The sequence below is a fragment of the Agelaius tricolor genome, unplaced genomic scaffold (assembly GCF_023055355.1).
Source record: "Agelaius tricolor isolate 1412-34295 unplaced genomic scaffold, bAgeTri1.0.p SCAF_3, whole genome shotgun sequence".
Classification (NCBI taxonomy): domain Eukaryota; kingdom Metazoa; phylum Chordata; class Aves; order Passeriformes; family Icteridae; genus Agelaius; species Agelaius tricolor.
In genome coordinates, this window is record NW_027269263.1 from 3,434,817 (window position 1) to 3,458,141 (window position 23,325).

Consider the following 23,325-nt stretch of genomic DNA (forward strand, 5'->3'; position numbering starts at 1 on the left):
TGAACAAATCTGGACATTGTTTAGAAATTTATTAGCAATTTTAAAATAACATCATTCCTTAGATAAAAATGCAATCTTACAGGAATATACATTTGTCCCACACAGAGATGACCCTATAGCTCACTGAGGGCCATTCGCTCTAACTTTCCTCTGTTGATTTTAAAACGTGCGAGAGGGCAAGACGGACTCTGGCACTGATGACAGGCTTACATGACGGTTACAAACTGTACAGCAGTATTTACAAAAGCATTTCTGTGGGTTCATGAAAACTAGATATAAAAGTGTGGAAGGAGGTAAAGAATTGAGACAGGGAAGGGCTTGGGTGGAGGTGCAAGGGAGGGCTGGGAAGGTGGGCAGGGAGCGTAGGGAAGAGTAGGAGAGGAGGTTTATATCTGGACTGATTTATACTTGAGAGAGGTCATTTTACAGCTCTGGGCAATTCAAATGAAGGCAAAACACTTATATTTATCAACATTTATAGCTGATGATCAGAGCAGGAAATGGTGTTCCAGGGCCTGAACTGAAGAGGTGCTGAGGAACCCCATCTTCCCTGAAGTCACTGGGAGACACTGGTATGCAGTACCTGCTGGGCCAGACCCAAACCATGCACAGACAGTACCCCCCAGACCTTAAACCCTTTGGATCCTGCAGTGCTCAGTCCTTGGTGCTGATGTGAATTCAGACTGAGTGAGAGATCAGCTCCTAAATTTACACTTTACTCCTGAAACCGGACTAGTTCCAACCACTTCTTGCCAGAATTCACCCAAAGTGACTCATCCCTTGCTCTATCAAGCGGCAATTGTTTGGAGGGAGATTCATCATTCAGAATTGATTTTTAAGGCAGTTTTATAAGTATCTCCCCTTGTTTTTGTGTGTGATGCAGCAATGTTTGTCAGAGATATTTACAATGTCACTCCTCCTCCTCCAAAATCTTCCCACATTCAAACTGTTAAGACTAAATAAGCTTGAAACAATCATTTCTATGAGCAATCATAAAGTTGATGATGCTTAGATAGTATTGGCTGCCAGTCTACCTAGGTGCTTGAGATGGGAACAGACTGACTTAGGATGCTTAAAATACTGAAAGCATTTCAGCCTAATTGGGAAAGAATTAACAGAAAAACACAGGTATTTAATCACCTGGATGATGATGCCAGCAAATGGTGTCTGAGTTCGTGGTTCTGTCTCAAATAGGAAAAAGCTTTGGAAAGGGGCTATTGGAATGCTGGCAGAAAAATCTGTGGTTCAGTGGAGTGACGCCTGCTCTTGCCTGGGCCTGTCCCAGCTCCCCTGGGCCTGGGATGCAGCCTCTAATCCTGGCCTAAGGAAAGGACCAGGCAGAGCGCTGCCAACTTCAGGCCGCAGGAGTGCAGGCAGAGTGCCTGACACGGGGCAGAAAAACAACAGCATGGGAGTGTGGAGACAAGCTCCTGATCCTGCCTAACTAAGCCCTTGGTAATGCTAATGAAGATTCCCTCATTACATCAGTCATTGGTGCTGCTCCTCTCAATTAGCCCTTTAGAAAGGGACTTGATTAAGTTGCCCAATTGTCCCCTGCCACCTGAGATCTCTGCTGTCCTCTGGGGCTCTGTGACACCAGCCCTGCCTGGGCCAGAGCTGTGCCTCTCCCCACCAGCTGTGGCAGACCCGGCAGAGGATTCTGTAGGGTATCTCAAATGGCAGTGGACACCCACGTTTAGGCAACTGAGTCGAGCCCTGTGCCCCCAAAGAAGGCCTGGTTTTTATGCTCAAGTGTTAAGCTCCCCGTAAGGGGGAGGAGAAGAATGGAGAATTTAACTAGAACACTAAAGTTTGTATCAGAAGAGGGTTTTTTTTTTCATTCCAGTGTCATGCTACTGAGTTTTCTGAAAGCAATTGGAGCCCAATCTGTCTTCAGACAGGACATATCTCCTGCTGTGCTTCTGCCCTCACCCACCCAACCTCAGGGAGCTGTAGCAGCAAGGCCAGAGTGGTTTCAGCTTTCCAGAAACAAAGCAGGAACAGAGACAAAAGCTCCACGGACTGAGATCCCATTGGAAACTTTCTGCATCCCTGGGCTTGCTCACCCAGAGTAAAACTTTAAAAGTTTCACAACATTCAAAAGAAGAAAAAAAGAAACCCTGTGCAGCTATTGAGGATTGTATTTCTTAGACTCCTTTGAAGAAGAAAATAAATGGGAGAAAGATGTAATTAAATTTTTCAGGGCCCAATTCTGTTTTCCACATCCTTTGCATCAATACAACCTCCTTGGCCTCTAATGCCCTCACGTTAGCAAGATGGGAATCGAGGCTTCTAAAGGCCTGGAATGTTTTCTTTATATGCACTACAGTTTTCATTATGAGAACTGGCAAAATCTCACTGCGACCAGAAACCCCCGACTGGATTCTGCTTCAATATTGTTGTGCTCCAAATTCCCCATCCAGTGTTGCTCTCCCCCCCAGTGCCCCTGCTGTGGGGACAGTCACAGCAGGACCATGGATGTATCTCAGGATACTCAGTTCTGTCTCAGTAGGGCTGCTTCACTTCAGCTCCCTGGACCAGTGGGTTGGGGTTTCTCATCTACTCACACAAAGCAAGGCCTCCAACTCCACCTGTGACACAGGTGACCAACCCCCACGGGCTCTGGGTGCTGCCACCTCGTCTGGTTGTGTCTGTGTGCAAACGCGCATACATTTCATACAGCAATCTGAAACTCAGGCAGAAAAGACACAGGAGCCTGGCTGAGACCCATACAACTGTTATATTGGCGTCAGTCTAAAGAAAGCAATGATACATTGCTTTGGAAATTATCAAGAAATGTAAAAAATGCATTTGCCCTTTTTTTTGTTGTTGTTGTCGTCGTAGTCACTGGGGCAGGGTTGTGAGTCAGAAAACAAAGCAGAAATAGATGCGGTTCTGTACATGGCGCCTCTCTGGCTGTCCCTCCGTGCTGGGGTGGGGTGGGCAGGGCAAGAAAACAGGCGGGACCCCTGCAGTAGCAGCAGCATCTACACACCATCATCGTCCACATGTCCAGCTGAAGAGGCAGATGATGCACAAAAGGTCTGTGGACAACGAAACTCCAGCTCTGGATCATGAGTTCCACTTGCTTTCCCATCACGTCAGCCACACAGAAATAGGGAAGAAAAAAAGAAATGCACCCGATGTGGCTGACCCAGTACTGTCTGGACTAATGAGCAGGAGTGATACAGGGAGGAGGTTTGTTGTTTTATAAGAAATGTCTTTAGTCTGCAGTGTCCTCTCGCGAGTCAGAGATGCTCAGAGGCAAACAGCAGATCATTTTCCCCATTCTTTCCTTCCATGCCACTTCTCAGCCATTGGTTCCTTCAAAGCTTCCATCCACAGCACAGGGATTGTACCCACCATCCACTCCCATACACAGGGAAGCACTCCAGGAACTAAACCTGCCCCCTCCTTCCCACTGTCCCCCAGACTCTGCCTCACTCGCAGGAGGCAGCAGCTCTTTGCTCAGGCCTGTCACAATGTGCACATTGGAAGTACCTCAAATGAAAAGAATAGAAAAAAAAGCCACCCTCCCCAGAAAGAGAAGTTTGCACAGCTGGCACCAGCAATTACTAAATTTAACACCTACCTCTCAAACTGCAGAAGTCATTTGCATTCTCTGCTAGCCATACATTTTCCACTCTGCAGCACCTATGGGGTCTTCCAGGAGAGAGCGGGGTTTTCCCTGGCCATAGGCCCTGACCCCCGAGGGAGCAATATCTTTCACTGCCTGGGGCATAGTCCTTCCTGTCATTTTCCTTCCCATCAAGAAAAATCCTAAAAGATGGGCTGTCAAGCATCCAAAATATTCCTTGTCACCAATAATTTAGGTAAGCACTGTTTTTCAGGAGTGAAGAACCCCTGTCTTCCATTGGGAGGGTCAGATGGACTTTGCAGTGAAAGAAAATGAGTTAGTGAGCCCTTACACAGCATTTTCAGGAACAGCCAGGCACGGGCATTCTTCCCTTTCGAGTTCCTTTGGAGCACATCAGCAGCAGCAGCAGCAAACTCACAGGGAGACACACGTGTGTGCCCATCTCCATACAGGGATGAAAGGATGAGACTGACCCACACCAGCTGGTCACTTTCTCCAGGGAAGCCTTGAATTATGACTTTGATGACAGATGCTTGTACAAATGGATTCATATTTCTCTAGTATTTGTTTTTTTCCAAGGTATCTTGAGCTGATACTGGCCAGTTCAAAAAGTACAGACAAAAATACCCTTTGCTATTTCTCCTTTGTGCCCCAGAGAATCGAGAAGAAAAACAAGAGCGTCACAAAAATAATGTAATCAATGTATGCAGTGAAGGGTGTTCTTGGACATCTGCAGAAGCTCAAGATTTGAATCAAAGTTTAGCTCTGAGTCAGATCACACCTCAGAACTGAGCTGCAAGTTTGTGAATCATCCTGAGGAGGGAAAAAAACCCAGCAGTAGTCTAGACAAAAACCAGTTGCATAAAATGTAACAATACCTGCCTGTTTTTTCAGCCTCTCTCAGGGTTAGGGCCAACCGTCAGTGTGAGAGTTTCACACCTACTCGTCAGGAATTGTGGCTGGGACATGCTGTGCTGCCAGATGTCTTGTGACTTAGTACCCTCCACTAAAGTCTGGGAAGAGGATTGAGACCATGCATAGGAACACCAAAAAGTCACTTGGCACCTGAATCTTGATCAGCCTGCAGCAATTCTCCTAATAAAGATCCACAGCTCTCTCCCTCTCCCTCTGCTTTCAGCCCAGACCAGGGTTAGGTAACTTTACTTTGCCAACTGTTCTGATTCTTGCATTTCTTATCCCAGGATCCTGCTAAAACTGATCAGGGTTCAGCTATTTAATAAAATAATTTCGAAGCCAGATTTTTTCCGCCCCGCTCCTTAAATTGCTGGTGCCAGCTGAACGTGTAGGATGGATCTGCCAAATGGGCTTTGGGGGTCTTGTCACCCTTGAGTGGGACGAGACCTTTAGAGGAACTGAGCAAAAGGAAAGAAAACAAAGCCTGAATAAAATGTCCCAGTCTTGGGAAGAAAGATTCTCTACCAATAAAGTCATCGTGCACGTTAAAAGGGAGTGAGGAAGAAGGAAAATGAACACAAGATATGCAAAATCAGTAACGTTCAACCTGTCAGTGGATTGCAGAATAGTTACTTACACCAGGTACACTTTGTTCATCGTACAAATTAAAAAAGGAAAAAAAAAATAAAGTAGTACCCTTTCCCCAACCACACGTAAAAAAGCACTTAAAAGTTCAAAGGTAAAGCTTGGCACATTCCAAATACGAAATGACTCACTTGACATGCAGCAAAATATACAAGAAGTGATTCTTTTTTTTTCTTTTTTTTTTTAAACAAACTTAATTCAATTCATTATCTTTGCTTGGCACAATTGCAATTCATTTTAAAAAAATATTTGAAAAATACTGAAACTGACCTGAATTCAAGTATAACGGTTTCTTCAACAGAAACATTATCAATGCAATAAAACATCACACGGAATATATCGAAGCGTAACGTCTTCTGGTTTGTTTTTCTTTTTTTGTTTCCCCCCCACCCCCGTAAATTTTTTTCTTTTTCTATACAGTTTTAATGCCGACACAACTTACAATTTTATTTTAAAATTAATATTATTGCATTGTTTTTGCATATCTTGTGGAACAGAAAATGCAAAGTTACTGATTCCCTTTTCGAAAGCAGAGACAGTGGTTTGTTTTTGCATTCGAATGGCCCCAGATACAGATCTCCTGCAGCTCAAACCAGGACGTGGAGAACTGCTCTTACACACACACACACACGCGCGCACACACACATGCGCTCACACTCGGTTCCTATTGCTCCCACACTCACAGATACACTTAGCACTAAAAAGAACCCAAATCAATCACTCAAATGTGCAAGACTATATCAAGTGCATTGCCTACTATCTTTAAATTATAAAACAACAACAACAAAAGGTTTCAGTTGCTAGTAAATAAAATTACAAATCCTCGGTGTACATAATGGTTGGCAAAACTCATCTATCATTATACTTCTACCAAATTCCAATGGAGAAACCACCCCGACCCCGGTTTAAATAATAATACAACATGATCAAACCAATTTAACATCTGCAAAGGTGAAAATAAACCAAAACAAAAAAGGTAGGTGATTACAAAACGCTGTAAACACTCCCTTCTCCCTCAAAATTATAATAATAATAATAATAAAATAGTCAAAATAAAAACTGCAACATGCTTTCAAGAAAATACCAAACTGCGAAACAAGAAGAACTCTGCACAGGCCTGGCGGCCTCTCAGCCCCGCCGCCATGCCTGCTCTCCCATTGGCTGGCACAGTTGGCGCGCTAGCTCTGATTGGCCAGCAGAAAACCGCCTAAACTCGGATTGGCTGGCGAGTGACCGCCCGAGCTCTGATTGGCCGGCAGGGGCCGCTGCCGGAGTCTCAGCAGGGCTGGGCCGCGCCTCGGGCTTCTCCTGCTTCCTCCTCCCCGTGGCCGTGTGGGAATCCACAGCAGAAGTCTTCCTCTCCTTCCGAATCAAAGGGCCTTGGCTTTATGGAGACGGTGAGGCTCATACAGAACATGTGCAAAATGATTTTTACAAGCAAGGTTGAAAGACACCCGTTTGGCGCAGGGTCCTTTTGGCTAGGGCGATCCACAGGAAGCTGAGGTTCCCCTTCGTGCTCCGGAGGCAGCCGTCGTTCCTTGTGCAGGGACTGAAAAAAAGAGGGAGCTGGCTCTCCTCCTCTTCTTCTCCTCCTCCTCCTCACTCTTCCCTCATGGACACGTGCTGGGGTTATATCCGCTCCTGAAAAGCTTTCTTACACCACCCAACTCTGCGACTCGTCCCAACAGAAATGAATGAAGAACGCTGTTCCGGTTACTCCAGGTCACGAGAACAGTGAGGCACTTCTGAAACAAACCCATTAGGAACATTGAAACAAATAAAAAACCAGCATCGCTTCCAGCCCTGGCAACTACAGGCTGCTGATATAAATCCTGCTGTCCTTGAGCTCCTCCTGACTTATCCTACAATCCGGGTTCTGCACCTCTTCCTCTTCCTCTCCTGCACTGTCCTGCCCTGGGTCCCTGCAGTTAGCAAAAGGCAAGAGGTTGCCATTGGGGCTCTGCTTGCTGTTACCATTGAGAATGTTGTCTGCTGCATTTTCCATCTCTTCTATCGTCATGTCGCAGGCGTCTGCGAGCTCCTGGGTTGTGACCTCAATGAACTTTGGATCTTGAGCAAACTGCATCAGTCCTTCCGAAATCAAGACCTTCAAAAGCAGTTGGGGAACCAGAACACAGAGACACATGTTAGTACCCTGCAGCGCCAACCCTGCCACACCTCCAACACAACCCTCTTCATTCACTGCTGTGCTTCCTCCTCCCATTCATGCTTCTAAGCCTGGGAGAAGGGCTCTCCTATTCCCGGCATTGCGAGCAGCAGCGGATCTGCCGCCCTGCTCTTCCAGGGCCATGTTCCTAGCTGGCCGTGCCCCAGCATCCTCGGTGCCCGTGCGTTCTTACCGCTTCCACCAGGCTGCTGGCGCTGCCGTGGAACTGCCGGCTGCTCCCTGCGGTGGGGCTGGGCACGGTCAGGGACACGGGCCGGGCTCTCCTGGGGCTGCCGCCGCTCTCGGGGTACCGGGAGCCGCAGTGCACGGACGGCAAGCTGCTGTTGAGCTTCTCCGAGGAGTCCGCCCCGTCGAGGCGCAGCGTGGGGATGCTCTGTTGCGGCCAGCCTCGGTTGCAGGGCGTGGCCGGGGGCGTAGCACACAGCCGAGAGAAGGTGGTGGGGGAATGGCTTCGCTGCAGCAGGGGACTCAGGCCGGCCACTGCCAGTGCCTGCGGACACAGAGGGACAGCGTGAGCAAGGGACTGCAGGGCTGGAACAAGGATATAGTAGATGCTTTTGCTCCCGATGAGGGGGAGAGAATGATGCATCTGACTCCATCTCCACTAATTAATTACTTTATTATACTATGTTATCCTGTATTACATTACACTCTATTATATTACATCTAAACTGAATCTGCCAAGCACTCAACTCTGCACTCAACTGCCTGAATCTCGTGACTGTCACCCAACAGTCCCAACTCGCACACACACACTTGGCCCTGACAGGCCAAGGAAACAAAACACCATCACTCTTGGTAAACAATCTCCACATTGCATTCTTCTTTGGCACAACACAGGCACAGCAAATAAGATAAGAATTGTTTTTCCTTTCTCAGAGGTTCAGATTTTCTCTGTGAAGAGAAATGTGGCTACACAAGGAGGTGCTGGAGAAACCATCCGAGAAAGGCCTGGAGAGTCTCGAGGCTTGTGAACACTGCTGCCAGCTCCTTCAAGGGTATGGATGTGTGCTGCAAACTCATTTTGCAAGCTTTCCTTTAAATGGTGTGCCCTGTGCTAGTGCCAAGCACTGGATTGGAAATTATCAGAACCACAGCTCTTTAGCCTGGGAGCCATGACACTGCCTGGAGGATGCAGCCCCATTGCCACAGCACTGCCTGGGGGATGCAGCCCCATTCCCATGGCACTGCCTGGAGGATGCAGCCCCATTCCCATGGCACTGCCAGGAGGGATTCAGTCCCATTGCCACAGCCCTGCATGGAGGGATGCAGCCCCATTGTCCCAGCACTGCCAGGAGGATGCAGCCCCATTGTCCCAGCACTGCCAGGAGGATGCAGCCCCATTCCCCACAGTTGTCCCAGAAACACCACCTCTTCTCCAGTGGGGGAGACAGCAAGTCATTTTCCCACCACTGACACTACACACAGCACAGGCTTTTATTGCCAATTGCTGTTTTAAGTGTCTGCTGAGGAACCTGAAGAGATAGATACCAGATAGGAATTTTAGATGTGTGTGCAGTTGGCAATAGCTTGAAATCCACCACTGGATTTTAAGGCATCTGCTGTTGGTGGGAGGATCAATATCTGATTATTATACCTTCAGCCATCCAGTCCTTCCTGTAATCATACACACAACCTCTGAGTCATTCAGCCTCCTCTTAAAATGAATTCCTCTTGTGGCACAGGGCTGATGTGATGCCTTATTGATGGTGACTGTTTCCTTGTTCTATAAGCAAGACTGTCAGAGTCATGAACTCATCTCACAGAGCTCATGGCTGAGCAATGAAATAAATGCATAGAAACTACAAAAGGGTGTGGATTGTGTTGTGCTCAGGCTGGGGCAAGGCTCTGAGCTTAGTCTAAGCTAACTGTGCAGAAAGGCACTGGCAAGCCTCCCTGCTCTTCAATGCCTGCCTGAAAACTCTGCCTCAAAGACATAACTTACACAAGATTTAAACTTAATTTGCCCTTTGGTGATGCTTCTTCCCTCCACTGACCACAGTGGGGTTGAACTGACTAATTTAAATTAGCTCACTTAAAGCTACCTAATGTTCAGTGAAGCTCAGTCCATCTGCCACTGAAGTCCTTGGGAACTGATAATTATGTTGTGCTGGTGACTTCAGTGTCAGAAAAAAAGAATTTTTCATTCTGAAAAAAATAATTAATTCTTAGTCACCTGCAAGTTCAGTGAGGTTTTCTCAGTAATTAGATGTCAGACTCCTATCAAATTTCAGTGAGGAAGAAAGCCCTTAAAACTTCTGAATAAGTCATACCCTGCAGGCTCTGATGGCCTCAGCACATCCCTTAAACTGCCAGGACTTCAAGGAGAGACCTGGATCTGTCAGGCAGGACAATAGAACCAATTTTCCAGCTTGTTGCCAGAAACTTACACAAAATGTTTTATCAGGAAGGTGAAGGAAGCTCTGTAAGATTGCTTTGAACTTCAGCTGAACACATTTACGTATCATGATGTATAGGTATTCCATGAGAACACCTCTTCAAGCCTTCACAGCAACAGAATCCATTAGGTTTAGCAGAGGCAACCTTTCCATTCTGTGGTCTTATTTTAGGTCCTGTTGCTGGTTAACATTTTTGTAAACAGGAACATTGCTGAGTGTTGTCAGCTGGCAGCCAGATGCCTCTTTCAGGGTAGCCCTTCAGCCTGGCTGAGTGACACTTGTGCGGGCAGAGCCCCGTCCCTCCAGGTTTTGGGCTGCATGGTGGGATGGGGAAGGGTGAAGAGGTGTGGAGGGAGGTGATTCTGTCAGCTGTGTGGGCTGGCAGGGCTGTGTTCCCTGTGTTCCCTCTGCCTGGCCTGCCATGGGAAGGCAGGAAGTCTCAGGAGGGCTGCTGCTGCTGTGGTGAGAGTGGCAATCTGTTTCCTGACCAACCCTCCCTGCTCGAACATGTTTTCTGGTTGTCCCTGCCACAGCTGTAACTCTCTGCAGACCACTGCTTTCTGGAGCTCAACAATTAAAGGATAACTGTCTGGAAGTAGAGGTGAGGAAAGCCAGGGAGCTTCAAGCCCACCCCTCTCTCACTCTGACTTCTCACTCCTCCCAGTCCTGCTGTGTGGCATTTTCTGCCCTTGTGGCAGCCTCAAGAAGCAGTAAGGCCATTCTACCCTGCCTGGGGGGACTGCACAGAGCAGGATGCCACACCTGCAAGGCTGGCACTGCCATCTGCACCTGTTTCTTTTATGGTGACAAAAAGAGACATCATCAAACCAGAAGACACAGCTCTCCTTTGGAGCCTGACAGCTTGCTGATCATCCAGGTAGTGTTTAGGCATGCATTTGCCAGGCTGCTGAACACAGTTACAAAGGGCTTTAGAAGCTGATTGATGACATGGAATCAGTTTGTGTTTTAAAATGGTTAATTACACTTACTGGTTACCTTTAACTAATATTAAAGTAGACTGTGCACACTGCATACTGCCATCAAAGGCAGTGTAATTGCACTGCAGCATGCAATTTGGGTAGTTATTTTCATCTTTTTGCTAGAATTTTCTTCATTTATGAGCATCAGACAATGATAACTGTGGCTGACTCCAAGGGACATATTCCTGTAGCATTCTGGGAATGATAAAAATCCTGATTGCTAAAACCTGGGCCTTTGGTATGGGTGAGAATCTATCCCAAATGGTTTTTAAACCATGGGTTGGGATGTTCTGGGGGGCACTGTAGGTGGCAGGGGCCATGTCTGGTTATTAACACTCACCTGATGATGGACCAGATGCAAAGGCAGGACTGTCTTCTGTGAGACATCCACACCCTGGTTCTTCTGTCTTTTCAAACACTCTAAGTGAAAAGATGCTCTTCGACCTGAAACAGCAACACACACAACGTGTCCATCACTCATAACACACTACAGGAAATCTGTTTTCAGTTTCTTTTAGTGCAGTCCCACTGGACACACAGCAAACATACATACTTCAGGCTCTTCCCCTCAACACTGAGCCCTTTCCAAAGCAATTCTGTATTTACAGAAAGCACTCAGGCATCACAAAACCAATCAACTCCACCTTCCAAGCAAGCTGCAAGGGAGGATTGCTGCAAGGGAGGATTGCTGCAAGGGAGGATTGCTGCAAGGCAGATTCTGAGCACTTTTTTTTCTGAACACTTTTCTCCTTTAGAGCACATGCAGCTGATCTCCCTCCCAAGCAGTGCAGTGCTCTCAGACCTCTGTGGCTGAGGCAGAGCCCTCAGCAGGATGTGACAGCTGAGACTCTGGTGCTGGGCAGGCAGGGACATTGTGCTGCTGGCTCAGGTGACACTGGCACCCTGCTTGCATGTGATCTGTGTCCCTCAGCTGCCAGGCACACCAGACTTTGTGAGACTGTGCCTATAGCAAGGTCAAGTGCAACTGAATCCATCAGTGGGGAATTTACTGGTGAATGGAAGGTGACTTAGACAGAAATGAAGCATTTTTGGAATTTGGAAGGAAGGGGAGAGAGAAAAAAACATTTTAGAGGGAGCTGCTGAAACAGTCACAGTTGTTTACTCACTATGAAAACTTTAATTATATAATATATAATATATCACATATATAACATATAATATATATAATATATAATATGTAATATATAATATGTAATATATAATATATAATATAAGTTTCATATTTTAAAATATATTTAATAAAATTATATTAAATTTTACTTCTCTAAATATGAGAAAAGTACTCCCAATGAGAAATTTAAAACTACTGAAAAGTATGTTTATGATCAAGTGCTTTACTTCTGAAAAATGGCACATAAATTCAGTATTAAAGATTCATGGCACACTAAAATATTTTGTGGTCTTCTTCATTTTGTTGACATTTTTCTAAAGAAGGAAAGGCAATTAGAATTCGGAAAATAGTAAGTGTATCTATAATATTGGATTGCTGAGAAAAAGCCCTCTCAGGCTTGGAGAAAATATGTTATAACCCAGAGAATGGATGTTACAATGCAGGTTAAAAGTATTTCCTCTTTCTAGAGAAAAAACTCAACTACTAAAATGAGTATGACATCAGTATATAAATATTCACTAGAATGTAGTTGGTGAAGCATTGTATCAAGGGCTGACTGCCTTACAGATAGATATTGAAGTTGTCATTGCCTAATATTTTAAGATTTGAAATAAATTGTTAGAATGGTGAAGCATCCTGAAGGATTTCAGTGAAGGCTCAGTAGCCTCACTTTAAACATGACTCTACCAGTCTGTCACTGTTATTCTGTAAAAATGTATTTTATACACACAATTCTTTTTAGTTTCTCCCTTCAATGCCCCTTTTCACCACACCAATACTCAGAAAAAGGCTGAAAAATGCTATACTTAAGAGTTCATTTTGTCACAGACTCTTGATACTTTCATAAAACCTTATGATTCATGGGTTTCATCTCCCAGTGAAGCACTTGAAAATCTCCAGGTACAATTAGAGCAGAAGGCAATTGCATGTTGTATTAACTTAATCTGACATTCAGTGTGCTCCTGGCAGCAGCCAAAGGAGACAATCTCTCATTTCTCCTTGCTGAATACACACAAAGCAGAACACTGTAGGCTCAAGGCTCACCCATTCAGTGACTCCCTGGTGATTGTTTGGAGAGTCTACAGCTCTCAAATAAACTGTCCTAATTCACAGGCAGGATTGATCAAACACATCCCAGGGACTGTCCAAACAGCCACAGGTTCATCTGCTGAAGCCAGCAGAGCCATGTGCCTGATCAGGATTGCCTGCAAGCCCTGGGATTCCTGCTCTCATGAGCTGCATGCAGCAAACAGCAACACACAGGCTGGGATTCCTTCAGGGACATGTGGGAACTCCATCAAGGTGGAGGAGACCCAGCCCAGCCCTGCTGGGGGCTTACCTAGAGCTGAGGAGCACAGGAACCCCTTCTTGGGAGAGTGCCGGGTGTCCTCTCCTTTGCTGTGTTCTGGTGGAGTGAGTTGTCTGTTTTCATCATCTTGGTATGCAAGCCTGGGGAGAAGAGCAGAGGGATTTAGAAAAGGAATGCTGATATTGGGCAGAAAAAGCCCCTCTTCCAGCAAGGAAGCCAGGAAGGTCATGCTAGCAAAGGGATGCAAGAGCAAGCTAGCTTCAAACTATTATTGGTCCAGGAGCAGGAACAAGAGACCATGAGACAGAGAACTCTAAAAACCAGCTCTGGGAACATCAGAAAGTAGAAGTGAATGTGGGGGGCAGCCCTGAAGATATCTCATTCAGAGAAAGAAAATCTAGGTGAAAAATAACCTTTCCAAAGTTACTTCAAGGGCTGAACTGGAATTATTTTCTCATATTTGAGTTGTCTAAAATTTTCTGACCTTCTCCCATAAATTGAAATTTCTGTAGAAAAATGTCACCTCTTCCCACCTCTCCCCCTTAATTAAAGAACCACCCAAACACCTTGACTAAAGCTGCAAAGCTCACATTTCGGTAGAGAGCAGACTTGGTTCACTACAGTACTCAATGTCTTCATTCAAATTTTCATCATAAGTCTCATCCTGAGACACTTCCTCTTGGCAAACAATTGCCAGCTGGCTGTCTCTGGAACTGGAGCTAATGAGCAAAAAAGACAAGTCAAGATATGGAGATGGTAAAGACAACCTGTTACAAAGACAAGAATGACAGGCTCCATCTGTCCCAGTTTATTATAATGCTGAAGAGCCTTCATAGGAAAATCGATGACTGAACAGAGCTGCAGAGTTCACAAATACAAGGCAACAATCTTTGTCTGTGTCCTCTTTCTTAAACTGTAAATGTATTTTGTCCTTTGTGACTACCTGCACTCTGTGAATGTGCACATCACACTGATCATTTCCAGTGATACATCTCACTGAACTCACAGTAAAATCTGGGATGGGCTCTCAGGAATAAGCTTTTTCCCTTGTTGCCAAAGACTTGGTTATGGATTTCAGAGAAGCCTCCTGGACACTCACAGTAACCTTCTCATCTCTGTCATGTGTGGCCTTTGCCTCCCACATCCCTCAGTCTGCACCAGCTCTGCCCTCTGCCTCCTGGTCATGTTCTCATCCTTGCTGGCTTTTCCACCTTTTGTCCCTTTTTTTACTGCAGAGTGCTTCTACTGAATTCAGCAGGATCTGTTCAAAGTCTCAGGTGTGCCAACCTTCAATTCCCTGCTTGCCTCCTCTCTGTCCTCCTGTTTCACATTTCAGCACTCGAATTTTGCTTCATTTGGACTTTGCTTTTTCTGAAGAGTAAAGTAAAATCTGGAGGTAGCTTGAATCTTTGAGATATGGACATGGAGGTAGTGGAAACTATTTCAGTTGCTTACTAGCATTTGCAGAAGAGAGCAAGGTGGCATATTTTTTTTTTTACCTTTTAGGTTCTGGAGGGGCAACATTATCTTGTCATGTGGTTAAAGCAAAAACCATTGGGAGAAATGTGGGTATGCATTGTGTGAAAGAGCTTGTAGGACAGTGCTGCAGTGACCCTCCTCTGAAATGGGAGGCAAGTAAAACTGCTGAGGTGCAGAGGGGAACAAAATCAGTACCTGGCATCCCCTCCTGTTCAACTGTCTGTGTTTAGCCAAAACCATACAGAATTTTTGCATGGACATGCCAGAGTGTACTTCACTGTGTTGTGATCAGAGAATCTATAAATGTGTGAGCCCCAGCTAGAATCTCTAAAAACCCCAAATCTAGACAATAGCCAGAACATGGACCGCTACTTGCCCCGAGTGGGGAGTATTTTCTGGAGCTGTCATGGTGCTCAGTATCTCTATTCCAGCCCTACTGACACCAAAAAGGAGAGGTCATATTCAGCATCAATGGGAATTTGGAGTTTGAACAGGATAAAGACAGTGGGTCTTACAGCCAGGCAGGATGAGAGGGGTATGAAGAACACGTACCGTGCCAGTGTCTCGTAGTAATGTGTCCTAAAGCAAGGAACGTGCCCAGGGAAGCAAGGAGAGAAAAGAACACCCTGTTAGCAGTGTCACACCAGCACGAGTTCAGCAGGGAGGAGGGCAGAGGGGACACATCTTGTGCAACTCCCCATGGCCTCCCTCAGGAAGGCATGAAATAGAAAAACCACAGGACTCTTCACTTGGGCAATTCTGCACCCACTGAAGCTCCTCTGCCTCATTGTCCTATTCTGTCCTTTCTGGGGGCAGCATTTGGCCACCTTTTCACACTGTTCACTCTCTGCACTGAAAAAAAAATCCACCTCTTTCCTGCTGTTTCTGAAAGTATTAAAAGAAATCCCCCACTGAGAAAAATTATATTCCTTTTGTGTTAGTCATCTGTGTGTAGAGAGCCTGAAAACTCTCCAGGGAAGGGGATTTTCTTCACTTCTTTTCTGAAAACCTTGCCTCCCTCCTCCCAGAATGCCTTTGGTGACCTCTGTAGGGATGTGACCTGCTAAATGAAAACCCACTGACTTCAACAAAGCTCTCTATTGGGCTATTAGGACATGAAGAGCAGTCTCCTTCAGTTACCAGTTGATAAAACACCTCCCTGTGGTGAAGGAGGGATAAATAAGGTTCCCTTTGGATTTTACCAAGGTTTCCTCCTGATAAATCCCAAAGAAATCATGTGTGTTGGTCAGTAAGAGTGCTGGTGCTTTGCAGTGGCCAATTGGTGCATATCTGTGGGCTTTGGCACAAGTGGAGAACCAGAGGGCTCAATCCAGGCTGCAGGCTGGGCAATGCCTGGGAGTGACTTTGGCTCGGCAGCAGTGCTCTGGTGTTTGCATGCACCTTCCCACACCTGCTCCCTTGGCTCCCTCTCTGCTGGGACACTTACCTTTTGGAGGGGAGCTTCCAGGGAGCCTCCTGCACGCATATGGTGGGTGACAAGGGTGTCCCGTGGCCTTCCACCGTGCTGACAGTGCTGGGGTAGCTGGGTGGGCTGGGGAAGCGACACAGGGCAGTGTTGTTGGCGTTGTTGATGTTGGCATTGGAGCCTGAAGATGAGTAGCTGCTGGGAGTGAAGGTGGAGTCCACCAGCTTCTCGTGAGATGGAGACTCGGTGTCGCCGTGGTTGTTGCCAGACTTGTTGATGTGCAAAGGTCTCTGGGTGGTGAATGTCTGGGGGAACCCACTCCTGCCATCACTTTGGTAGTAGCTCACATGGTTTCCAAACAAGCCTCCAGCTCTCTGCCAGAGAAACAGAAAGGATTTTTCCTTTGTGAGTGAGATGTGCAAGGGCCCTGGTGTTTTCCTGCTTAGACTGTTCTTAAGGAAAAAAAATGAAGACCAAAGTGAGCATGATGGCCCTGGTGCTGTCTCTTCCAGAAGGCAGTGTGAGGACTTCTGTCACAGAGACTGGCTACACACAGGCTGGGATTTCAGAGGACTGGCAGGTGTATGTCTCCCACACCTCCCACCAGTCCTGGGAGTCCAGGACAGGGTACGGATGCAAGAACCTGTCTGGTTTTCCCAGTGCAGTTACAAAGGAACATTTAGATATGAGGGGGAATTTGAGAAGAGCACCAAAAACTATTAAATACCTGGAAGAAGAAATGAAGAGAAATTTAATGAGCCAGTTATGTACTGTTTAGATGGGTAATGAAAGGGACTGACAGCAAATTTTTGTAAAGAAAGGAGGAAAAGCCAAAGGAGAGGAAAAGTTACCAAAGAAAACAATTATAAGAAACAGGAATGAAATTCTGAGCTAAGTTACTCAGAAAATTTTCTCCTTCCATAGGAGCTCTGTTGTGTCTTTGTGTACTTTTTGGAAGGATGCTACCAGTGCCACTGAAAGGAGTGAACAAAACACTAAAGTGTGCCTGGCTGTTGCTCTGCAGATTGCAAGATGGCTGCTTTGATCTGTTCTTTAATTTAGGTTTCATGAAGGAATCTTCCAGTGAGAAGTTTCCCTTGAGAGAAAGAGAGAAGGAATTGGGATAAAACTGTGCAAAGACCCTAGGACCTTTCACTTAGGACCTAGGTCCACCATTGTTTTCTAGTAAGATCTACCAAACAAGGAGGGCCCAGCTGAAATGCAGAATGAGCAAAAGAGAATGTTGTTGCGTTGTGATTTCAGGGTTTACCCCAGAACCTTGGGTCCCTCCCCTGAAGATTCCCTCCCAGGTGTATCAGTCACCTCTCCTTTCCCCTCCCTGACCCCTGCTGAGCACTGTCTGTCAGTCCTGGAATTCCAGAAGGGTGTGGAGTGATTGGCAGATTCAAAGGATGCCCTCTACCCCTGGGGGGGGGGGGGGGCATTGGGCCATCCAAGTGTCCTTTGTCCCTTAAGACCTCCTTCTATGTACCTGGTTGGTGGATTCCTACCCCTTCCCTGCCCCTCTCCCCGGGGTTAAAAGGAACAGCAACCACGCGTTTGGGGGAGTTCTATTGGAGCTGTTGCTGCATTCAGAGGCCTCTGGGCCAGAAATAAAACTCTGGATTAAAAACCTCCATCAGAACCGACTCCTTTCCTTCACCATCGCCTTAAAGCTTCTCTGCCAGAGGGAAACCCAAGGAGCAGACCCTGTTATGGGGGGAAAGGTCCATCCCACCACCTCCAGAGCTCCTGCATGCCTGGACTTGTCTCCAAAGCACTCTGAGCTCAGCCTCAGCTCGCAAACTTGTTCAGAACCTACCCGGAAGATATCATCTTCAGAGGCAGCAGAAACAGCTTCTTTCATGGCCTTGTCCAGCTCCTCTTCAGCTGTCAGGTCTCCAGAAATGGCTCGTCGGATCTCGGGCCCGATGTCGTGCAGCGTGCGCAGCCCAGCCTGCAAAACAGCAAACTGTAGAGCTTCATATCTCCGAGTGGGGACAGGAGAGACAGCAGCACTGCCATTCCTTCCTCAACACTGTGGGGCCCCTCCAGTCAACACAGCACCCCCAGCTCCTACAGAAACACCAGCAAACCCTGTTCTTGCATCTCCACCTCAGGGAGAGAGAAACTCCTGGCAATACAAAACAAGGAATGTTTGTTACTTGTCCTTGGCTTCATCACAGCAGGACATAGACATAAATCCACAGGGCTGACTAAGCAGGTCTGCGTGCTTTCAGCTCTGGGTTCTCAGATCCACAACCAGAAGCTCTAGAGCAGCCACAGTTCCAGCTGAACCATGTACTTTGGTGCTTCGGAAAATCTCTTCTTTTTAATCGGCAGCTTAAATATGGATTTAACAACAAAGCTTCTGGCATTTGGACCTGCTAAGTCCTCAAACCCCTCACTGACTGGAGTCTGTTCCAAAGAGTCCATTCAGGGTGGTAAGCTGTGGGTGTACTGAGGCCTTGTTCTGTGTTTGTGCCCACATCACAACACTTTGAAGCTTGCTGAAACTCCAGAGCCACCCTTTTTTCTCAATGTATCCTCGAGGGACATAAATAGCACTGCTTGTGCAGTCAACAGGGTTTTTCTCTTTCTTCACACAGCCTGGTAATCTGCTGAGTGAACATGTATCACAATGGGGAACAAATCCCAGTCCTTAAAGTCCATACTGTCCATTGGATGGCCTTGGCATCCAGGTATGCTCTTTGCTTTTTAAGTGATTTTGTCTCCTAGAAACATGCCCTCAAAATGGGTCAAATGTATGTGGGAGTAAGCAAATGTCTGTAGGACACTTCGTACCAGTCCAAAGGATCCCAAATTCAAATATTACTGGCAGACTGATAAATTATGATTATGCCTCACCTGTGCCTTCCAGAGCGAAGGGATTACGAGCCCATGGTACACAGGTATTTATCCAAAAGGACTGGGATGATAATTCAAGGTGTCTATGAACTCCTTTCCGGTAGGGATAGCCCATTGAACCCCCAGAATGGTTGAAGAGGGAAGTGGGACCACCTGTCTCTACTGTACCACCCCTGTCCGCTCGGGGCCCGCTTGTCACCTGTAAGGAGAGCGCGTTGCGCTGGGAGGGCTTCCCCACCAGCCCCTGCTCTTTGCGCTTCTTGAACTTCCTGAAATACTCCTGGATCAGGAAAGTGGCGTAGAACTTCCCCACGGTCACCTCATCATCTGCAAAGGGGGGGGGGGGGGGGGGTGAAAAAATAAATTAAATAAGCTGCTGATTTATTGTGTATTTGCTCATGTAAGCCTTGGAGAAACACTGGGCACTGCAGTTCATCTCTGCTTTTTATGGTGTCAGGATGCAGGGCTGAAGGGAGGGGTTGCTCTGCAGCCAGAGCTTGCTGTGAACAGCCAGGAGCAGAGGTGCAGGTGGCATTGGGGCAGACTGGCTCTGCTGGCACAGAACCCCTGCAGCAGGAGCACATCTAGCCTGTGCAGTCTCTGGTGTTGGTTAACCACAAAGGATCTTGTTATAGCAGCAGCCTCCCAGTCTGGGTTAACACATGCTGCTGTCTTGTGACAGCCTGGGGTAAGACTTATTCACAGCCTCTGACTGATCATCCATCCCAGGCCTGCCCTGACCCTTCTCTGCACTGGGATTCTGTCCCTTTGTGCCTAACATGGGTGTAAGTGAACAGAGGAGATCACCTCTCCCCTGAAATGCAGTCACAGCTGTGTTCCCACACAATAAAAACTGTCAGCCAGCCAAGATGTGCACTATGTTTTTCTCCAGGTAGCTCTCCTCCTTTCTGCAAACCCACTGGAAATTTTAGAAGACATGGTCTGCTGAGTTCAGAGCAGGCTGAGCAAGGCTCAGGACCTGGCTGCTGCTGCTGGCTGACTGCCAAGGACTGCTTTGTGCCCATGGGGCCACCTGGAAAGTCAGTGAATGCCACACTGGATGCCTATGCACCAACTCCTATTTATGCACATTTTTTTTCCTTTCCCTGATTTCTCAGCAGTAAGAACAGCATATTCCTGTTAGTATAGAACAGACCTCAGCCTGATGAAACACTGATAGCTTTGAGAAGAAAGTCTGTCCCCCCTAGTCCATCTGATGATCACGAGGTGCAGTAGGACAGGACAGGTGAGGGAAAAAACCAAAGATATTCAGAGACAGGGACAAGATCCTGCACTCACCACCTGCAGGAGGCACCACCTGGTCCAGCAGCTTCATACTGGTGCGCTTCCAGATTTTCTTAATTATTGCCCTCAGCTCTTCGTTGGCTTGCTCCAGGTTACCTGCAGGGTGAAAATCATCAGAGACAGGAATTAAGCAGACCCTGCAGAGGAGCAATTTAATGTCTGGCATGGAAATCTCAGGAGGTAAATATCAGAGCGTTTACAGTAGTGGAAAGTTTTGGGCCAAGAGATGCTCTGACCATTCCTAAAGCTTCCTCACAGCAAGAGGTCTTCTTCCTAAATGTGCATAGTCATCTCTGGGTAGGGAGGTGACTTTCCTTCTAGATACCCATTTCTTCTCAAATGAGTCGTCTTCAGTTTTATTTCTTGATTAAAAAGAATCTCTTGTCTCTCTCTAGGTGTCTGAAACCAGTATCTTGTCCTCCTAAAGGTGTTTTTCCTGCAGTTTTTCTTATTTCTCCCCAGCACTGAGGCTCCTGAGGGTGCTGCACAGGGCTCTGCATGGCAGTAGTTCTTGTAATAGGATGCAGTGAAGATAGGGACATGGAATAACTTGCTGAGGATGCAACACATGGACAGCATCAAAGGCAGAAATCTGACTCAGCAGGGCTAAATCCAAACTCCTACCCTGACCACTTAAAAGATCCTGCTAAGGCAAGAGAGAAAGCAAGCAGTTTGAGGCTTTAGATGGTTTCCCAGGAGTTTACTGGCAATGAGTCCAAGAGTTTGAGGCTCTCTCAGACAGAAAACTGAATCCTTTTTGGGTCTCTGTTTCATAAGACACAAGATGTCTTACAGGGATTGTGGGTGGCATTTTCCTCAGAAGAGTCTCTTGCACTACAGACAAATTCTGTTTAGCACAATTTTCAAGGCCTTAATATAATTTTTTGTTTTGCCACTATTTTTTGGCTCAGCAGTGTACAGCTGGCACTGTAAGGCAGAGTTCTGCTGGTCACTGCTTCCCCATGCCTGAAATGAAATGCAGCCACTCCTGAGGCAGAGGTGTTTAGCTGTGAATCACAGACCTACACTCTCTTTCAATGCATCTCATTAATACATGAAACCAGATTTTGACTCAGGACCAATATCTTTCATTACAGCGGGTGACAGAGAGCAACAAAGAGGACAAGCTGAGCCCCAAATCTTGTCTGCTTTCCTCAAATATACCTGCTGTCTATGCAAAGCTATTAACAGTCCCTTTATTCCTCATCTCTCTTTACAACACCACTGTTAGTATAATGTAATGTTCACTCATGCTAATGGAAGCACAGGAGGAGTTTTTGTGAGATGAGACCCTCCAGTCCAAGCTCTTTTTCCTCCCTTGGACTGGAAGATCAGTGGCAACAGCAGTCAAGAAGTGGCTCAGCTCAGCAGACAGGGTACAAAAAGGAGGCTTCTTTGTCCTTCTCCTAATTGCTGTGTGAGCAGACATTGATCTAAAACTTTAAACTTTCAGACCACTGTGAAGAATGTGATCAGTAATTTGAGATGATAATACAGGAAGCACCAGCTTCCTAGGTAGTGGGAAACACTGTGCTTTCCCTAGAAGATACTATTCCTCCAAACCTCTTCACATAGCTTTTTGTCCCATGTGCTGCACATGAGTAACTTGGATCATTTGAAACCAGTTGGACACCTTGGCACGAACACCTTTGTATCATTCTAAACAAGTTGTCCCTGTTGGTTTATTTCAACTCAGGACATGATCACCTTTGTATCCTTGCAGTGAGCAAGCTTCTCACCTTCTGTCTTGATCCTCAGTGCTGTTCTGACCAGTGCAAAGAGAGTGGCATTGAACATGACGGTCCCATCGCTGTTCAGTGGCATATTCATGGAGACAAGGCGCTGTGGGATGAAGAGGAGAAAGAACAATCACTGCCACACATGGGCTGAAGCATGCCCCTCCTCATGTCCTCCTGATGCCCTCCAGACCTGCCATCCCTCTCATGTGAATATCCATGGCCTGTAGATTAGTTCCACAATGAGAATGCCCTGTTATTTCCACCTCTCCTAATGTGTCTGGAGATGGGAGTTTGACAGTACAAGCAGAGGTGTGTTCTTGGTACTTGAGAGCTGAATTTAGCACAGATGTGCTCTCCTAAGCAGACCAAAGGCTGATGTCCCTGAGTAGTGCACAACCCACCTGCTGGTGACCCTCCAGCCCTGGACTGGGTGGTTGGAGCCCAGAGGAGCTGGTGAGGGGCACAGGGCAGCCCAGGGGTTGTTCAGACATGCTGTTGCTGGCTCTGCCTGGTGGGCAGCAATGTGCCCAGTGAGTGAGGCAGGGTCAGCTGGAAAATGCCACGGCAGGCTGGTTAGTGTAAAACAACTGGCCTGGTGCAAGGCAGCTCTGCCAAGCACGGAGGCTGGAATTAGATGGGCTTTAAGGTGCCTTTCAGGCCAAACCATTGTGTATTCTCTGGCTGTTCTCTGGTTTAGCTGCTGTGAGCCCAGGCTCCCAGAGCAGCAGTGCCTTACTTTGCAAGCCACACGGTGAGGGCAGAGCTTCCCGAAGCCCAGCGGGGGCTGGATCCGCCGCAGCAGCGTCACCACGTCCAGGTGCTTGATCCGTCCCCTAAGGAAGAGAGCACAGGCAGGGCTGTGTGAGAGACAGCTGCTCACTTGGAAAATTAAAAAAGGTTTATTAAACCTTGACAAAAACACAACAAAAGGACTACATAAGGAAAAAGCTGCAGCACTGGGAACTGCTTGTGTGCACACCACATGGCCAGTTCATCTTCAAGATGGATGCTCAGTCTATTATACCCCTGGGGCTTGTATCAGCCAGCCTTGTCCCCTCCCAAAGTCTGTCAGGCAGCTTTTCTTTGCCATTTACTGGTGGAGGCTGCTTTGTAACTTGATTGGAGGTCAGGTGTTGCCATGCCTCACCCCCTCAGCACCCCCAAGCTTTTCCATTCCCAGCTGCCCCATGCAAGGGACACGTGTGCAGCCTCCTTTGTACCTGTCCTAGACAACCCAGGCTGTCTGATGGCAACAGTACAGGGGGGGAAAGGGAACTATGGGGAGAACAGAGGACATCTAAACTACAACATAACTATACATACATCACTTAAAGCTTTTCTG

General features: G+C 46.9%; 1 protein-coding gene across 7 annotated transcripts in view; it reads right to left on the reverse strand.

Annotated features, from left to right (window-relative positions):
* Positions 1-14: 14 nt before the first annotated feature.
* CACNA1C (calcium voltage-gated channel subunit alpha1 C) overlaps positions 15-23,325 on the reverse strand; it is a 416,406-nt gene continuing 393,095 nt past the window's right edge. For 3 of the 7 annotated variants that reach the window (XM_071422178.1, XM_071422179.1, XM_071422177.1), the window contains exons 37-48: positions 22,720-22,816; positions 21,984-22,086; positions 20,239-20,340; positions 19,139-19,266; positions 17,894-18,043; positions 16,093-16,445; positions 15,198-15,224; positions 13,757-13,885; positions 13,197-13,306; positions 11,066-11,169; positions 7,519-7,836; positions 15-7,265 (exon numbers count right to left, since the gene is read on the reverse strand). In XM_071422178.1, coding sequence (XP_071278279.1) covers positions 6,969-7,265; positions 7,519-7,836; positions 11,066-11,169; positions 13,197-13,306; positions 13,757-13,885; positions 15,198-15,224; positions 16,093-16,445; positions 17,894-18,043; positions 19,139-19,266; positions 20,239-20,340; positions 21,984-22,086; positions 22,720-22,816 — 1,918 coding nt within the window. In that variant the 3' untranslated portion in view covers positions 15-6,968. The remainder of the gene's footprint in view (positions 7,266-7,518; positions 7,837-11,065; positions 11,170-13,196; positions 13,307-13,756; positions 13,886-15,197; positions 15,225-16,092; positions 16,446-17,893; positions 18,044-19,138; positions 19,267-20,238; positions 20,341-21,983; positions 22,087-22,719; positions 22,817-23,325) is intronic. The other 4 variants (XM_071422181.1, XM_071422183.1, XM_071422180.1 and 1 more) reach the window with 2 other exon arrangements.